Source organism: Hyperolius riggenbachi, chromosome 1 (genome assembly GCF_040937935.1).
Source record: "Hyperolius riggenbachi isolate aHypRig1 chromosome 1, aHypRig1.pri, whole genome shotgun sequence".
Classification (NCBI taxonomy): domain Eukaryota; kingdom Metazoa; phylum Chordata; class Amphibia; order Anura; family Hyperoliidae; genus Hyperolius; species Hyperolius riggenbachi.
The window spans coordinates 353,974,797-353,988,179 of record NC_090646.1 but is presented as its reverse complement, the minus strand read 5'-3'; the positions used below and the strand labels follow the sequence as shown (position 1 = coordinate 353,988,179).

At 49.3% G+C, this 13,383-nt stretch overlaps 1 protein-coding gene across 1 annotated transcript in view; it reads right to left on the bottom strand.

Annotated features, from left to right (window-relative positions):
* CPAMD8 (C3 and PZP like alpha-2-macroglobulin domain containing 8) overlaps positions 1-6,357 on the bottom strand; it is a 174,155-nt gene extending 167,798 nt beyond the window's left edge. Inside the window, exon 1 of the mRNA XM_068234159.1 lies at positions 6,043-6,357. Coding sequence (XP_068090260.1) covers positions 6,043-6,101 — 59 coding nt within the window. The 5' untranslated portion in view covers positions 6,102-6,357. The remainder of the gene's footprint in view (positions 1-6,042) is intronic.
* Between the last annotated feature and the right edge of the window lie 7,026 nt (positions 6,358-13,383).

Below are 13,383 nucleotides of genomic sequence, written 5' to 3'. Positions count from 1 at the left end.
CTACCTATAATGAGTCGGGGGCTCTCTAGCTACCTATACTGAGGGGAGTGGGGGGAGGGTTCTCTGGCTATCTATACTAGAGGGCTCTCTGGCTACCTATAATGAGTCGGGGGGCTCTCTGGCTACCTATACTGAGGGGAGTGGGGGGAGGGTTCTCTGGCTATCTATACTAGAGGTCTCTGGCTACCTATAATGAGTCGGGGGGCTCTCTGGCTACCTATACTGAGGGGAGTGGGGGGAGGGTTCTCTGGCTATCTATACTAGAGGGCTCTCTGGCTACCTATAATGAGTCGGGGGGCTCTCTGGCTACCTATACTAAGGGGAGTGGGGGGAGGGTTCTCTGGCTATCTATACTAGAGGGCTCTCTGGCTACCTATAATGAGTCGGGGGCTCTCTAGCTACCTATACTAAGGGGAGTGGAGGGAGGGTTCTCTGGCTATCTATACTAGAGGGCTCTCTGGCTACCTATAATGAGTCGGGGGGCTCTCTGGCTACCTATACTGAGGGGAGTGGGGGGAGGGTTCTCTGGCTATCTATACTAGAGGGCTCTCTGGCTACCTATAATGAGTCGGGGGGCTCTCTGGCTACCTATACTGAGGGGAGTGGGGGGAGGGTTCTCTGGCTATCTATACTAGAGGTCTCTGGCTACCTATAATGATTCGGGGGGCTCTCTGGCTACCTATACTAAGGGGAGTGGGGGGAGGGTTCTCTGGCTATCTATACTAGAGGGCTCTCTGGCTACCTATAATGAGTCGGGGGCTCTCTAGCTACCTATACTGAGGGGAGTGGGGGGAGGGTTCTCTGGCTATCTATACTAGAGGGCACTCTGGCTACCTATAATGAGTCGGGGGCTCTCTAGCTACCTATACTGAGGGGAGTGGGGGGAGGGTTCTCTGGCTATCTATACTAGAGGGCTCTCTGGCTACCTATAATGAGTCGGGGGGCTCTCTGGCTACCTATACTGAGGGGAGTGAGGGGAGGGTTCTCTGGCTATCTATACTAGAGGTCTCTGGCTACCTATAATGAGTCGGGGGGCTCTCTGGCTACCTATACTGAGGGGAGTGGGGGGAGGGTTCTCTGGCTATCTATACTAGAGGGCTCTCTGGCTACCTATAATGAGTCAGGGGCTCTCTAGCTACCTATACTGAGGGGAGTGGGGGGAGGGTTCTCTGGCTATCTATACTAGAGGGCTCTCTGGCTACCTATAATGAGTCGGGGGCTCTCTAGCTACCTATACTGAGGGGAGTGGGGGGAGGGTTCTCTGGCTATCTATACTAGAGGGCTCTCTGGCTACCTATAATGAGTCGGGGGCTCTCTAGCTACCTATACTGAGGGGAGTGGGGGGAGGGTTCTCTGGCTATCTATACTAGAGGGCTCTCTGGCTACCTATAATGAGTCGGGGGGCTCTCTGGCTACCTATACTGAGGGGAGTGGGGGGAGGGTTCTCTGGCTATCTATACTAGAGGGCTCTCTGGCTACCTATAATGAGTCGGGGGGCTCTCTGGCTACCTATACTGAGGGGAGTGGGGGGAGGGTTCTCTGGCTATCTATACTAGAGGGCTCTCTGGCTACCTATAATGAGTCGGGGGCTCTCTAGCTACCTATACTGAGGGGAGTGGGGGGAGGGTTCTCTGGCTATCTATACTAGAGGGCTCTCTGGCTACCTATAATGAGTCGGGGGGCTCTCTGGCTACCTATACTGAGGGGAGTGGGGGGAGGGTTCTCTGGCTATCTATACTAGAGGGCTCTCTGGCTACCTATAATGAGTCGGGGGGCTCTCTGGCTACCTATACTGAGGGGAGTGGGGGGAGGGTTCTCTGGCTATCTATACTAGAGGGCTCTCTGGCTACCTATAATGAGTCAGGGGCTCTCTAGCTACCTATACTGAGGGGAGTGGGGGGAGGGTTCTCTGGCTATCTATACTAGAGGGCTCTCTGGCTACCTATAATGAGTCGGGGGGCTCTCTGGCTACCTATACTGAGGGGAGTGGGGGGAGGGTTCTCTGGCTATCTATACTAGAGGGCTCTCTGGCTACCTATAATGAGTCGGGGGGCTCTCTGGCTACCTATACTGAGGGGAGTGGGGGGAGGGTTCTCTGGCTATCTATACTAGAGGGCTCTCTGGCTACCTATAATGAGTCGGGGGGCTCTCTGGCTACCTATACTGAGGGGAGTGGGGGGAGGGTTCTCTGGCTATCTATACTAGAGGTCTCTGGCTACCTATACTGAGGGGAGTGGGGGGAGGGTTCTCTGGCTATCTATACTAGAGGGCTCTCTGGCTACCTATAATGAGTCGGGGGGCTCTCTGGCTACCTATACTGAGGGGAGTGGGGGGCGGGTTCTCTGGCTATCTATACTAGAGGGCTCTCTGGCTACCTATAATGAGTCGGGGGGCTCTCTGGCTACCTATACTGAGGGGAGTGGGGGGAGGGTTCTCTGGCTATCTATACTAGAGGGCTCTCTGGCTACCTATAATGAGTCGGGGGCTCTCTAGCTACCTATACTGAGGGAAGTGGGGGGAGGGTTCTCTGGCTATCTATACTAGAGGGCTCTCTGGCTACCTATAATGAGTCGGGGGGCTCTCTGGCTACCTATACTAAGGGGAGTGGGGGGAGGGTTCTCTGGCTATCTATACTAGAGGGCTCTCTGGCTACCTATAATGAGTCGGGGGGCTCTCTGGCTACCTATACTGAGGGGAGTGGGGGGAGGGTTCTCTGGCTATCTATACTAGAGGGCTCTCTGGCTACCTATAATGAGTCGGGGGCTCTCTAGCTACCTATACTGAGGGGAGTGGGGGGAGGGTTCTCTGGCTATCTATACTAGAGGGCTCTCTGGCTACCTATAATGAGTCGGGGGGCTCTCTGGCTACCTATACTGAGGGGAGTGGGGGGAGGGTTCTCTGGCTATCTATACTAGAGGGCTCTCTGGCTACCTATAATGAGTCGGGGGGCTCTCTGGCTACCTATACTGAGGGGAGTGGGGGGAGGGTTCTCTGGCTATCTATACTAGAGGGCTCTCTGGCTACCTATAATGAGTCAGGGGCTCTCTAGCTACCTATACTGAGGGGAGTGGGGGGAGGGTTCTCTGGCTATCTATACTAGAGGGCTCTCTGGCTACCTATAATGAGTCGGGGGGCTCTCTGGCTACCTATACTGAGGGGAGTGGGGGGAGGGTTCTCTGGCTATCTATACTAGAGGGCTCTCTGGCTACCTATAATGAGTCGGGGGGCTCTCTGGCTACCTATACTGAGGGGAGTGGGGGGAGGGTTCTCTGGCTATCTATACTAGAGGGCTCTCTGGCTACCTATAATGAGTCGGGGGGCTCTCTGGCTACCTATACTGAGGGGAGTGGGGGGAGGGTTCTCTGGCTATCTATACTAGAGGTCTCTGGCTACCTATACTGAGGGGAGTGGGGGGAGGGTTCTCTGGCTATCTATACTAGAGGGCTCTCTGGCTACCTATAATGAGTCGGGGGGCTCTCTGGCTACCTATACTGAGGGGAGTGGGGGGCGGGTTCTCTGGCTATCTATACTAGAGGGCTCTCTGGCTACCTATAATGAGTCGGGGGGCTCTCTGGCTACCTATACTGAGGGGAGTGGGGGGAGGGTTCTCTGGCTATCTATACTAGAGGGCTCTCTGGCTACCTATAATGAGTCGGGGGCTCTCTAGCTACCTATACTGAGGGAAGTGGGGGGAGGGTTCTCTGGCTATCTATACTAGAGGGCTCTCTGGCTACCTATAATGAGTCGGGGGGCTCTCTGGCTACCTATACTAAGGGGAGTGGGGGGAGGGTTCTCTGGCTATCTATACTAGAGGGCTCTCTGGCTACCTATAATGAGTCGGGGGGCTCTCTGGCTACCTATACTGAGGGGAGTGGGGGGAGGGTTCTCTGGCTATCTATACTAGAGGGCTCTCTGGCTACCTATAATGAGTCGGGGGGCTCTCTGGCTACCTATACTGAGGGGAGTGGGGGGAGGGTTCTCTGGCTATCTATACTAGAGGGCTCTCTGGCTACCTATAATGAGTCGGGGGCTCTCTAGCTACCTATACTGAGGGGAGTGGGGGGAGGGTTCTCTGGCTATCTATACTAGAGGGCTCTCTGGCTACCTATAATGAGTCGGGGGGCTCTCTGGCTACCTATACTGAGGGGAGTGGGGGGAGGGTTCTCTGGCTATCTATACTAGAGGGCTCTCTGGCTACCTATAATGAGTCGGGGGGCTCTCTGGCTACCTATACTGAGGGGAGTGGGGGGAGGGTTCTCTGGCTATCTATACTAGAGGGCTCTCTGGCTACCTATAATGAGTCGGGGGCTCTCTAGCTACCTATACTGAGGGGAGTGGGGGGAGGGTTCTCTGGCTATCTATACTAGAGGGCTCTCTGGCTACCTATAATGAGTCGGGGGCTCTCTGGCTACCTATACTGAGAGGCTCCTTTAACTGCTTTACTGGGGGCTTCCTCTGGCTGGCTACCAACTAGTGGGGGGCTTCCTATCCTAATACTGGGGAGCACCTCAAGCTGCCGCATCACAACAGTGTGCCACAGTCTGCAAAGGAAATGTGTGTGTGTGTGTGTGTGGGGGGGGGGGGGTCCAACCTTGTCCTGATAATTTTTAAGCCTAGAGACTGCCCTGTGAAAGTCAGAGGCAACACTGCCTGGGAAGCTGCTGACAGAGTGAGATCTGCCTCTTGAGATGCTGGAGAGGGAATGTATACTTCATTGTAAAAAGGTGGGTGACAGTATATGAGGCGGGGCAGGGGAATTACCTTTCTAAGGGCACAATGTATAGATAGGTAATCTAACCACTGGAGTAACATCAGCCCCCGCGAACACTGCCGTCGCGGGGGGTGCAGTTTGGGGGGCTCAGTCCTGTGGGTACGCAGAACGGATGCAAAACCTGATCCCAACGACGATACAGGTCCTCTCTACTTCCTTCCAGCCCACAAGTGCCGTGCTTTCTGTATGCCACTTGTACACTGAAGGGGAGTGAAGAGGACCTGTAAAGCTGCTGGGAGCAGATAATGTGTAAAGCTCCACTGCCTCTCTGCGTACCTACAGAACTGACCCCTATAGACCCGCCACTGTGTAGTTACACCCCTGAATCTAACACTGATTTCTAACACAGATCAAAGAATTTCTTACGTAAAGGATTTGTAAGATTTAAGAGGTTCAAGAAATGTGAAAACCTTTTAGAATTCGGATCTAAATTCAGATTTGAGATAATTTAGGAATGATCCCATCTCTACTTTTAACTACATTTACCATTCAAACTGACTGAGAAAAAAAAACAAGAAAATTGTAGTAAGATGAGTTCTGTAATCACTAGTGGACCTAACAATAAACTTACACAACTTGACTTGTAACTTTGCCTGGAGACCACAAAGAAGATACAAAGCATGGCTGAACAATACAAAGGTGGTGTAGAATATATTTGTGACAGTAACACGCAACAGAGACATCTGTGTAACAAAATATACAGTGGTTCCAAAAATCAAATAGAAAAAGAGCGCTGGCCTTGCAAGCTTACAAATAAAGGATTACTGTATTGTATCTTGTATTTTGTATCATTTTAATCACCAATTATGTATTTTGTATATATATGTACACCATTATCTGTATTATTATGTAACCATGTTCGTTTCTTACTTTGTACAGCGCTATGGAATAAGTTGGCACTTTATAAATCAATAATAATTATTATTTTACTTGAATACAGTACAACTTTTTTAAAAAAAAACTAAGATAAAACACTTCTCTGCATTATTTCTCGGTTCGAGGAGCTTATTCCTCGGTTAGACATGTGGCTCACTATGCATGCACTGATCTCCCCCATGCAGTTGAAATGAATGTAAAAGGAAATTGCTGAGTTATGTAAGACAATCAGCCTTGATGCATGACTAATCTGTAATAGTAACATTTTCCCATATGAACCTTCATGCTCTATGTGTACCCATCTCATTTGACATCACTGCAGAAACTGCTCAGAAAAGCACAGGCGTAACATAGATCATCAACACCAAAAGAAAGAGTAATGCTGGAGGACTTACGGGTTGTTCTGTGCACTGGCGAAACAGCAAAGGATCCCACAAATCCACAGGGGAGACATATTAGGAAGTCCAGTTCAATCCACACACAGGAGTTCTCCCAGTGCCCCTGCAGGGGTAACTGCCTTCCTTTGCAAGCACACACACAGCCCAGGAGGGGGGAGTGTGCCCTGGGGGTGGTGTGTGTGCTCTGCTGCTCTCCCCCCTACTTGTGAACAGTTTAACCCTTGTTCTGACTTGTCCAGCAGTGCTTGGGACTGCAGATCATTCCTCTTGAAAGCACACTCCAAAATCTCTTCCTATTTAATCTGTTACCTTTGCTTTGTCTCCTGCATGTGTCGCCTTCCTTACTATTCATTCTACTGTAGTGGCTGGATGGTGTACTGGTTAAGGGCTCTGCCTCTGACATGGGAGACCTGGGTTCGAATCTCGGCTCTGCCTGTTCAGTAAGCCAGTAATTCAGTAAGGAGTTCATTGGGCAAGACTCCCTAACACTGCTACTGCCTACTGAGTGCGCTCTAGTGGCTGCCTCGCAAGCGCTTTGAGTCCGACAGGAGAAAGGCGCTATACAAATACTGCCATTATTATTACTGCTGCTCAGCTAAATTCTCCACTCATGCTGCAGCTAGATAATAACTACTCCATGCAGCGCTGCTGGCTGTATTACCTCTCATGCTCTTCTAGCTTTCCCACAGTACAAGCCACTGTACAGTGCTGTGTGACTGAGCACACTGCTCACTAGCTATGACTTTATAAATATGCAAGAACCTGTGTAGGGAGGGTGGGCAATCTCTGCCTGCCAAACCCCAAACTAGGAGGGCTGGGCATGCAAAAGGGGGAAGAGTAGGAGACAATGTGGCCCCAGAGGCGTAACTAGATGGGAGCAGCACCTGCAATTGCATAGGGGCCCAGAGCTGTGGGGGTCCCAAATACTAACCTTCCCTTCCTCCAATACAGGGGACTATACTTCGGATCAGGTGTTTTTGTGGCTACTGTTATTATGGGTGTGAAGATCATGATGGCCACACTTGTTTTATGATTCTTGTTAGATGGTCTTCAAGGCCATGAAGGGCAACAAGTGAAGACAAGGGAAGGAGTGTGAACATTGGTGGGCCCCATCACAGTTTGGCTGGGGGGAGCCATGAATTGTAGTTATGCCACTGGCAGTGGTGTAGGGATCACTAAAGCAGCCATAGGGGGCTGCTATGGGGCAAGTAGACACGGGGCCGGGTGTATGGTGCAGTGGCGATAGTGAGCTTTTTTGTCCCCATCTCCATTACTATAGAGCCCTCTAGAGTGTGCTCTAATCATGGAGATGGGAATTCCTGGAAAAAATTGTCAGCGGAGCCAAGAAGTGAGGAACTTGTCTATACTTTGAGTCCCGCTGACACTACTGTGCGCTTGGGGGGAGAGGAGGGTGGTGATGTACATCTGGACACCTATTAAGGGTCCTACTGCCTACCTAAAATGGGGGCCCCATGGCTATCTATACTGAGGGGATACTTATACTGCAGCGGTTCCTCTACCCATACTGTGGCACCCCTGGCTACATATTCTGAGGGGGATCCCTGTACTGCAGGGGTCCCTCTACCTACACTGGAGGCTTTCTAACTACCTATACTGGGGGGGGGGGGGGGTTACATACACTGCTGGGGTCCCTCTGAGTACCCACACTGGGGCCCTCAGGCTACCTTCACCGAGGCTGCTACCTATACTGCAGGGATTTCTCTGCTTACCTACACTGGGGACCCTCTTTCTACCTATACTGAGGGTCCAGTTACCAGGGGCAACCTAGGCAATTGCTCTAGGGCCTCTGAGCACTACCGCGCCATATCCCTCCAAGCTTCATCTTGGCCACCGGGGTCTTGCAGTGTAGCGTCTCACCTATTCTGACCTTCCTCTATATGTCAGAGGCTCTGTGCACTCGTTTGCATCCTCAGGCAGGGCTGTGGAGTCGAGTCGGAGCAATTTTTGGGTACCTCGAGTCAGAGTCGGTGGTTTCATAAACTGATGCGTTTGAGTTGTATGTTTTTTGTAGCCACTCCATAGCCCTGCAGGGGTTGTGGAGTTTGAGTCGAGGAGTCGGTGCAATTTTAGGTACCTGGAGTCGGTGGTTTCATAAGGTGGAGACGGATGATTTTTGTACTGACCCAACAGGCCTGCTCACAGGGGCGCCTCTCCTATGTGACACGGCACATGCTATAATAACATGCACCCGGTCACGGAGGATAAAGAGCAGAGTGCACGGAGCCATGAATATACGGAGGAGCATGTGCTGGCTGTAATTGGTGAGCAGTAAAATAGGGTTAGGGGTAACCTGTGGGTGTTAGGTGAATTTGGCAGCACATAATGCTGGGGGGGAGGGGGAAGTAATTGTACCTAGAACCGGCCCTGCGAGTAATCTGTGTTTGCAACAGTTTATAAATGCAGAAAGGATAAACATATTATGGTGCTGACATTTTCCACAGCAGTTTACAGAGTCTCTGGTTGTGTCACTAATTGTCCCCTAAAGTCAATGGGAATCATGATAAAAAAAAAAGCCAGATACTTACCTAAGGAGAGGGAAAGCTCTGGGGTCCTAATGAGCCTTCCCTCTCCTCTCCTGGTGCCCGTTCTAGTGCAGGATCCCCCATAGCAGCATTCAACCAATTCAGTCAAATTCTGCTGTCTCCGCTGCCGAAGAGAGGCTTTGGAAGTCTTCGGGAGCCCGAGTGCTCCTGAAGACGAGCTGCTCCATACTGCACATGCACTCATGCGTGCGCAGTATGACGCTGCCTGTCTTCGGGACGACTCAGCTCCCGAAGACTTCCGGAGTTCTCCGCGGCGGGGGAGCCAGCGCTGCACCGAGGGCACCGGGAGAGGAGAGGGAAGGCTCATTAGGACCCAGAGCCTTCCCTCTGCTTAGGTAAGTTCAGTAAGGTGCCTGTTCAGTAAGCCAGCACCTATTCAGCAGGAGACCTTAGGCAAGTCTCCCTAACACTGCTACTGCCTATAGAGCGCGCCCTAGTGGCTGCAGCTCTGGCGCTTTGAGTCCGCCAGGAGAAAAGCGCTATATAAGTGTTTGTCTTTGTAAGTATCTGTTTTTTGTTTTTTTTATTTTTATTTAGATTCCCAATGACTTTAAACAGAGGTGTTGGGAAGGCATGTATCTTGCCCTGGGCACAGGGAGAGCTGACAGGGATGTCTGTGGTGTGTGGCCCCATCTCCCCCTCACTGCTCACTCCCCTGACCTTGCATGAAAGATCCAGAGCAGGAAGAAGGCTCTGTGCACATTGCATTCAGCCTCCAGTCCAGGTGTAGATAGAAGATGAAAGAAGAAGCAAGGAATGCTTCTCTAGGTCTCCTCCCTCCCCCTCTAGTGGTGATAAGCATAGGAATCAGACTGCAGGGTCCTATTACTGGCACAGCTGTAAGTAAGCAGCAACTTCAAAACTCCCCAGTCTTCCATTCGTTTCAGGGCTAGTGTACACCAAGACTGCTTCTGAGCACTTTGAAAAGTGCTTGGCTAATGTATTTGGGAAGGATCACACCAGAGCGATGTGGTTTTTACCCAAACGCAAACGCAGATCCTGCAGCATTTCTGAGGCGATTCAGCCTCAATGTAAAGTATAGGAAAGTGGAAAATGGCTCTAAAAAATGGCTCTAAAAATGCTATAACAGAGCGATTTTCCAAGTATTTTTTTCAAAAAAATAAAAAATCTCTACACCGCTCCAAAAATCGCTAGGCACATGCCTGGAATTGTTTAGAAAAAATTGCCTCTAAAAATGCTTAGCATTTGCAATTATGCTAGCGATTTTTGGTGTGCACTGGCCCTAAAGCCTAGTTCACATCATTTAGCGCAGATGACTGTGCGATCGGAACGCAAGGCGTAGGATCACACGCCGTCTGTGCCACTATGCTATGCTGGGTCAGTGCTGCGATTCCAGAAACATGCATGCAGCGTTGTGATTGCGCATCGCACTGCTGTGCAGCGTATATTTAGGTATGGCAGAAGTGCTGTCTATGTACTTCTGCCATTCTTGCGTGTCGCACAGTATACCCGCTGTTGAAATGAGCACGACAGCTCGTATAGAGGGAAGAAGGTCTAAAGAGAATCTGTAATTAAACACTCCCATCGGGATGCTTACCTCAAGAGGGGGGAGCCTCTGGATCCTCTGGATTACCCTCCGGGATCCAGCACTGGCATCCCCTGAACCCCAGCAAGGTAAATATTTACAGTACCTACTGCAATCCAGCGCATGCACAGGAGCCCGATCGGGTTCGCTCTACTGCGCAGACACAGGTGAATCATGGTGTGGTGTGTTGCAAAACAAAAACAAGCCCATTGTGATCATACTTACCTAGACTTTGCTCATGTGCTGCCCCTTTGATCCTCCTCTTCCCTCCATTGACAATACATGCTGCTTGGCTATAGTAGCACTTGTTTCTCATAATTGTCACTTAATTTGGGAGGAACAAATTAACAAACGCAAACATGAAGAGACATACAAACTCCACACTGTGTCAAGGCTGGAGAGTTAGCCTTCACTGGTGATCCTGCTCTGTCAGTGCTATGTGCTATTCATTTGTCTAGTATTCAACCAATTGCGTCGAGAAAGTCTGAAGCGATCCCTGAAGTTTTATTCAAAGATGTTATGTTGTGCGATATTTCCTTACTGGGGTTTAATTTATTGCAAAGTATAAGGATACAATCTGGAAGTGTGATTGAGAAGACATGCTGTCCCCTTCTTCCATCTTCTTCAGAGGATTTTTCAGTCAAATTATTTGGAACCAAATTTTTTGGGCTCTCTGTTTGGATTCCTCTTTTTTAGTTGACGTACGTGTTATTTAGGCTAATTTTGGATCTGTTAGAAAGTTTCCCGCTTTAGTTATGGAAAATATTGAAATGGATGCTTGGAATCTAGGGTTGTAGGCTCATTTCATGAACACCCTTTAGAAATTATGGGATCCCTCCCATGGGTATGGTTTCAAATAAGGAACTAGACTCATTCACCACCTTTTATTCCTGAATGGTGCGATTGTGATTGACCAGGTCATCAAACTTGTCATTTGATGATGTGTTAGTTTTGTTAAGAAAGTTCGGGAAGGGGGCTATTATGCCAAGGGCTGATGTTAAGTCTACATTTCAGCTCCTTCCACTGAACCTGGATGATTTATCAGTGCAGCCCAATCTTTGCTTTTTTTCAGATTTGCTATTAATGTTTTTTGATGCAACTCGATTATTTTGGTGTCCAAATTTTGGAGGGAAAACCCATTTTACCATGTGTATGCCTGGAATTCTTGGGTATTTCTGTATATTCCGAGGCAATGGGAATTTGCATGTAAGGTTTTGCGCAGAAAGGGCTAATTGTGCCTTGGTAAACTTTTGTTAGTAGGGTTGTTCTTATGGGCAAGGTTGTCACTATACATTAAAAATGTATTATCACCTTTTGCACATGTTTGCTTGAATAGTTCTGTTAAGGAGGATTTACGGTATGGGACTTGCTGGTGGATGCTGGGTTTTAACAGTAATTCGATTTAGCAAGAAGATTTAATGAAATCTTCTGTGTGGGGTTTATTTACAGACACATTGAGTGCAATTGGCTTTGGAGCATTTTTTGATGGTTCATGCAACAGTGGGGCGGTGATTGGCAGGTATAACAAATTAAATGTATCATGATTTTATTGGCATTATTTCCAATTTTGGTGTCCTTGGTTTCATGGTGACCTCAGTTTCAGGATCCTCCTACGGGTATTATGGTTGTTTTTTTATGCAATAAATTGTCTTTCTTCCAAGTCTTAGTTTGTTGTTAAATTACTTTGTTTTTGCTTGCTGATATTGCTGATTTTCTCTCACGATTTCAGCTTGTTACTGAAAATTGGAGCTGAAGGCGGATGTGGATAGAAGTATGCTCAGAGTTCCTTTGGGACCTAATTAGGTACAACTGAATCTTTTCTTTCGACAATTAGTGTGTCACGATTGTGGAACTTTCTCCGTGATCAGCGCACAACGCGTGCGCTGACACGGCGGAAATCCTCCACAAGCGTATATTTGCAGGCACCCAGCAAAAGGTGCTACGCACCTGTAGAGGGAAATTCCTGTCGGCAGATGGCGCTGGGGAGTGCAGAGGAACCAATCCTCTGTACCTCCACAAGTGCCAGACAGGAATTGTACGAAGCGCAGAACGCAATCGCAAGAGAGGCGATTGCGAATGAGATTGAGCAAAGGGATAGGTTGTATGTGTGTGCGCCAATCCAGTCGCCACCCCGCGACCGCGCACACACAACAGCAGATACGAAATAGGAACGCGATCGCGAGAGGTGCGATCGCCAGACGTGACACAAGGCAGATCAGAATAGAATACGAGGGTAGCAAAGGCACAGCAAATACAATAAGGAGATACGGAAAATAATAAACGCTAGCTAACCGCGAACACCGCACTCATTCGCAACAGTGCACGCGGTTATGCGCGATCTCCACGTGATAAGCACAAAAGAGACAAGCACGCCTAACTAACCATTAACAGACAAACATGAAACAGAGGACGCGAGCGCTTGCTTAACGGTTACCTCACCGAGCCTCCAGCAAGCGCAGCAGACAAGACAGACACACGAAAACAGGGACAAACGATAGATAGGATCCACAGCACTAGCGAAAAGTAGCTAGCGCGATCCCAGAAGACAGAACAGAAGGATCCCCAGCGCTAGCGAAAAGTAGCTAGCGCAATCCCAGGAGACAGAACAGAAGGATCCCCAGCGCTAGCGAAAAGTAGCTAGCGCGATCCCAGGAGACAGAACAGAAGAGATAGCTGGTAGCAACCGCTGCACCAGCTATACTCCAAGAACAGAGATCAGAACCATTTCCTGTCGACCACCTTTGGGGCAGGACAATGGCAACAGGCAAGACAAGACAGAACAGGCAATACAGATAATACAACCTGACTGGGCTAGAAGGGGAGCCTAAAGCAACCCCCAGGAATTAACTATACTAGATAGCAATGGATGACACTCCAGCAGTGTCCATCAGGAACAAAGCATGGAAGGGAAATGTCCAGCAAAGCATTCTGGGAAACATAAAGCTCTTATAGTGCCAGTCATCAAAGAAGGCAGGTAGGGGATTTGCATAACGAATGTATGCAAATTCCCCAGCAAGAGAACAGACCAGAAACTTGCAATGGAAAGACAGGTCTCTGTTCCAGAGACCTGCAGCCCACAGACTAGAGGAATGGACAAACAGCTGTCTGCCTGTGGATCATCACACAGTGGCTCCAAAGAAGTGGGAGGAGTATTGTGTAGTTTGGCATAAATGGGAGTCATTTTGTTATAATAGGACTTCTGATCGATTTTATTGTGTTTTTGAAGAT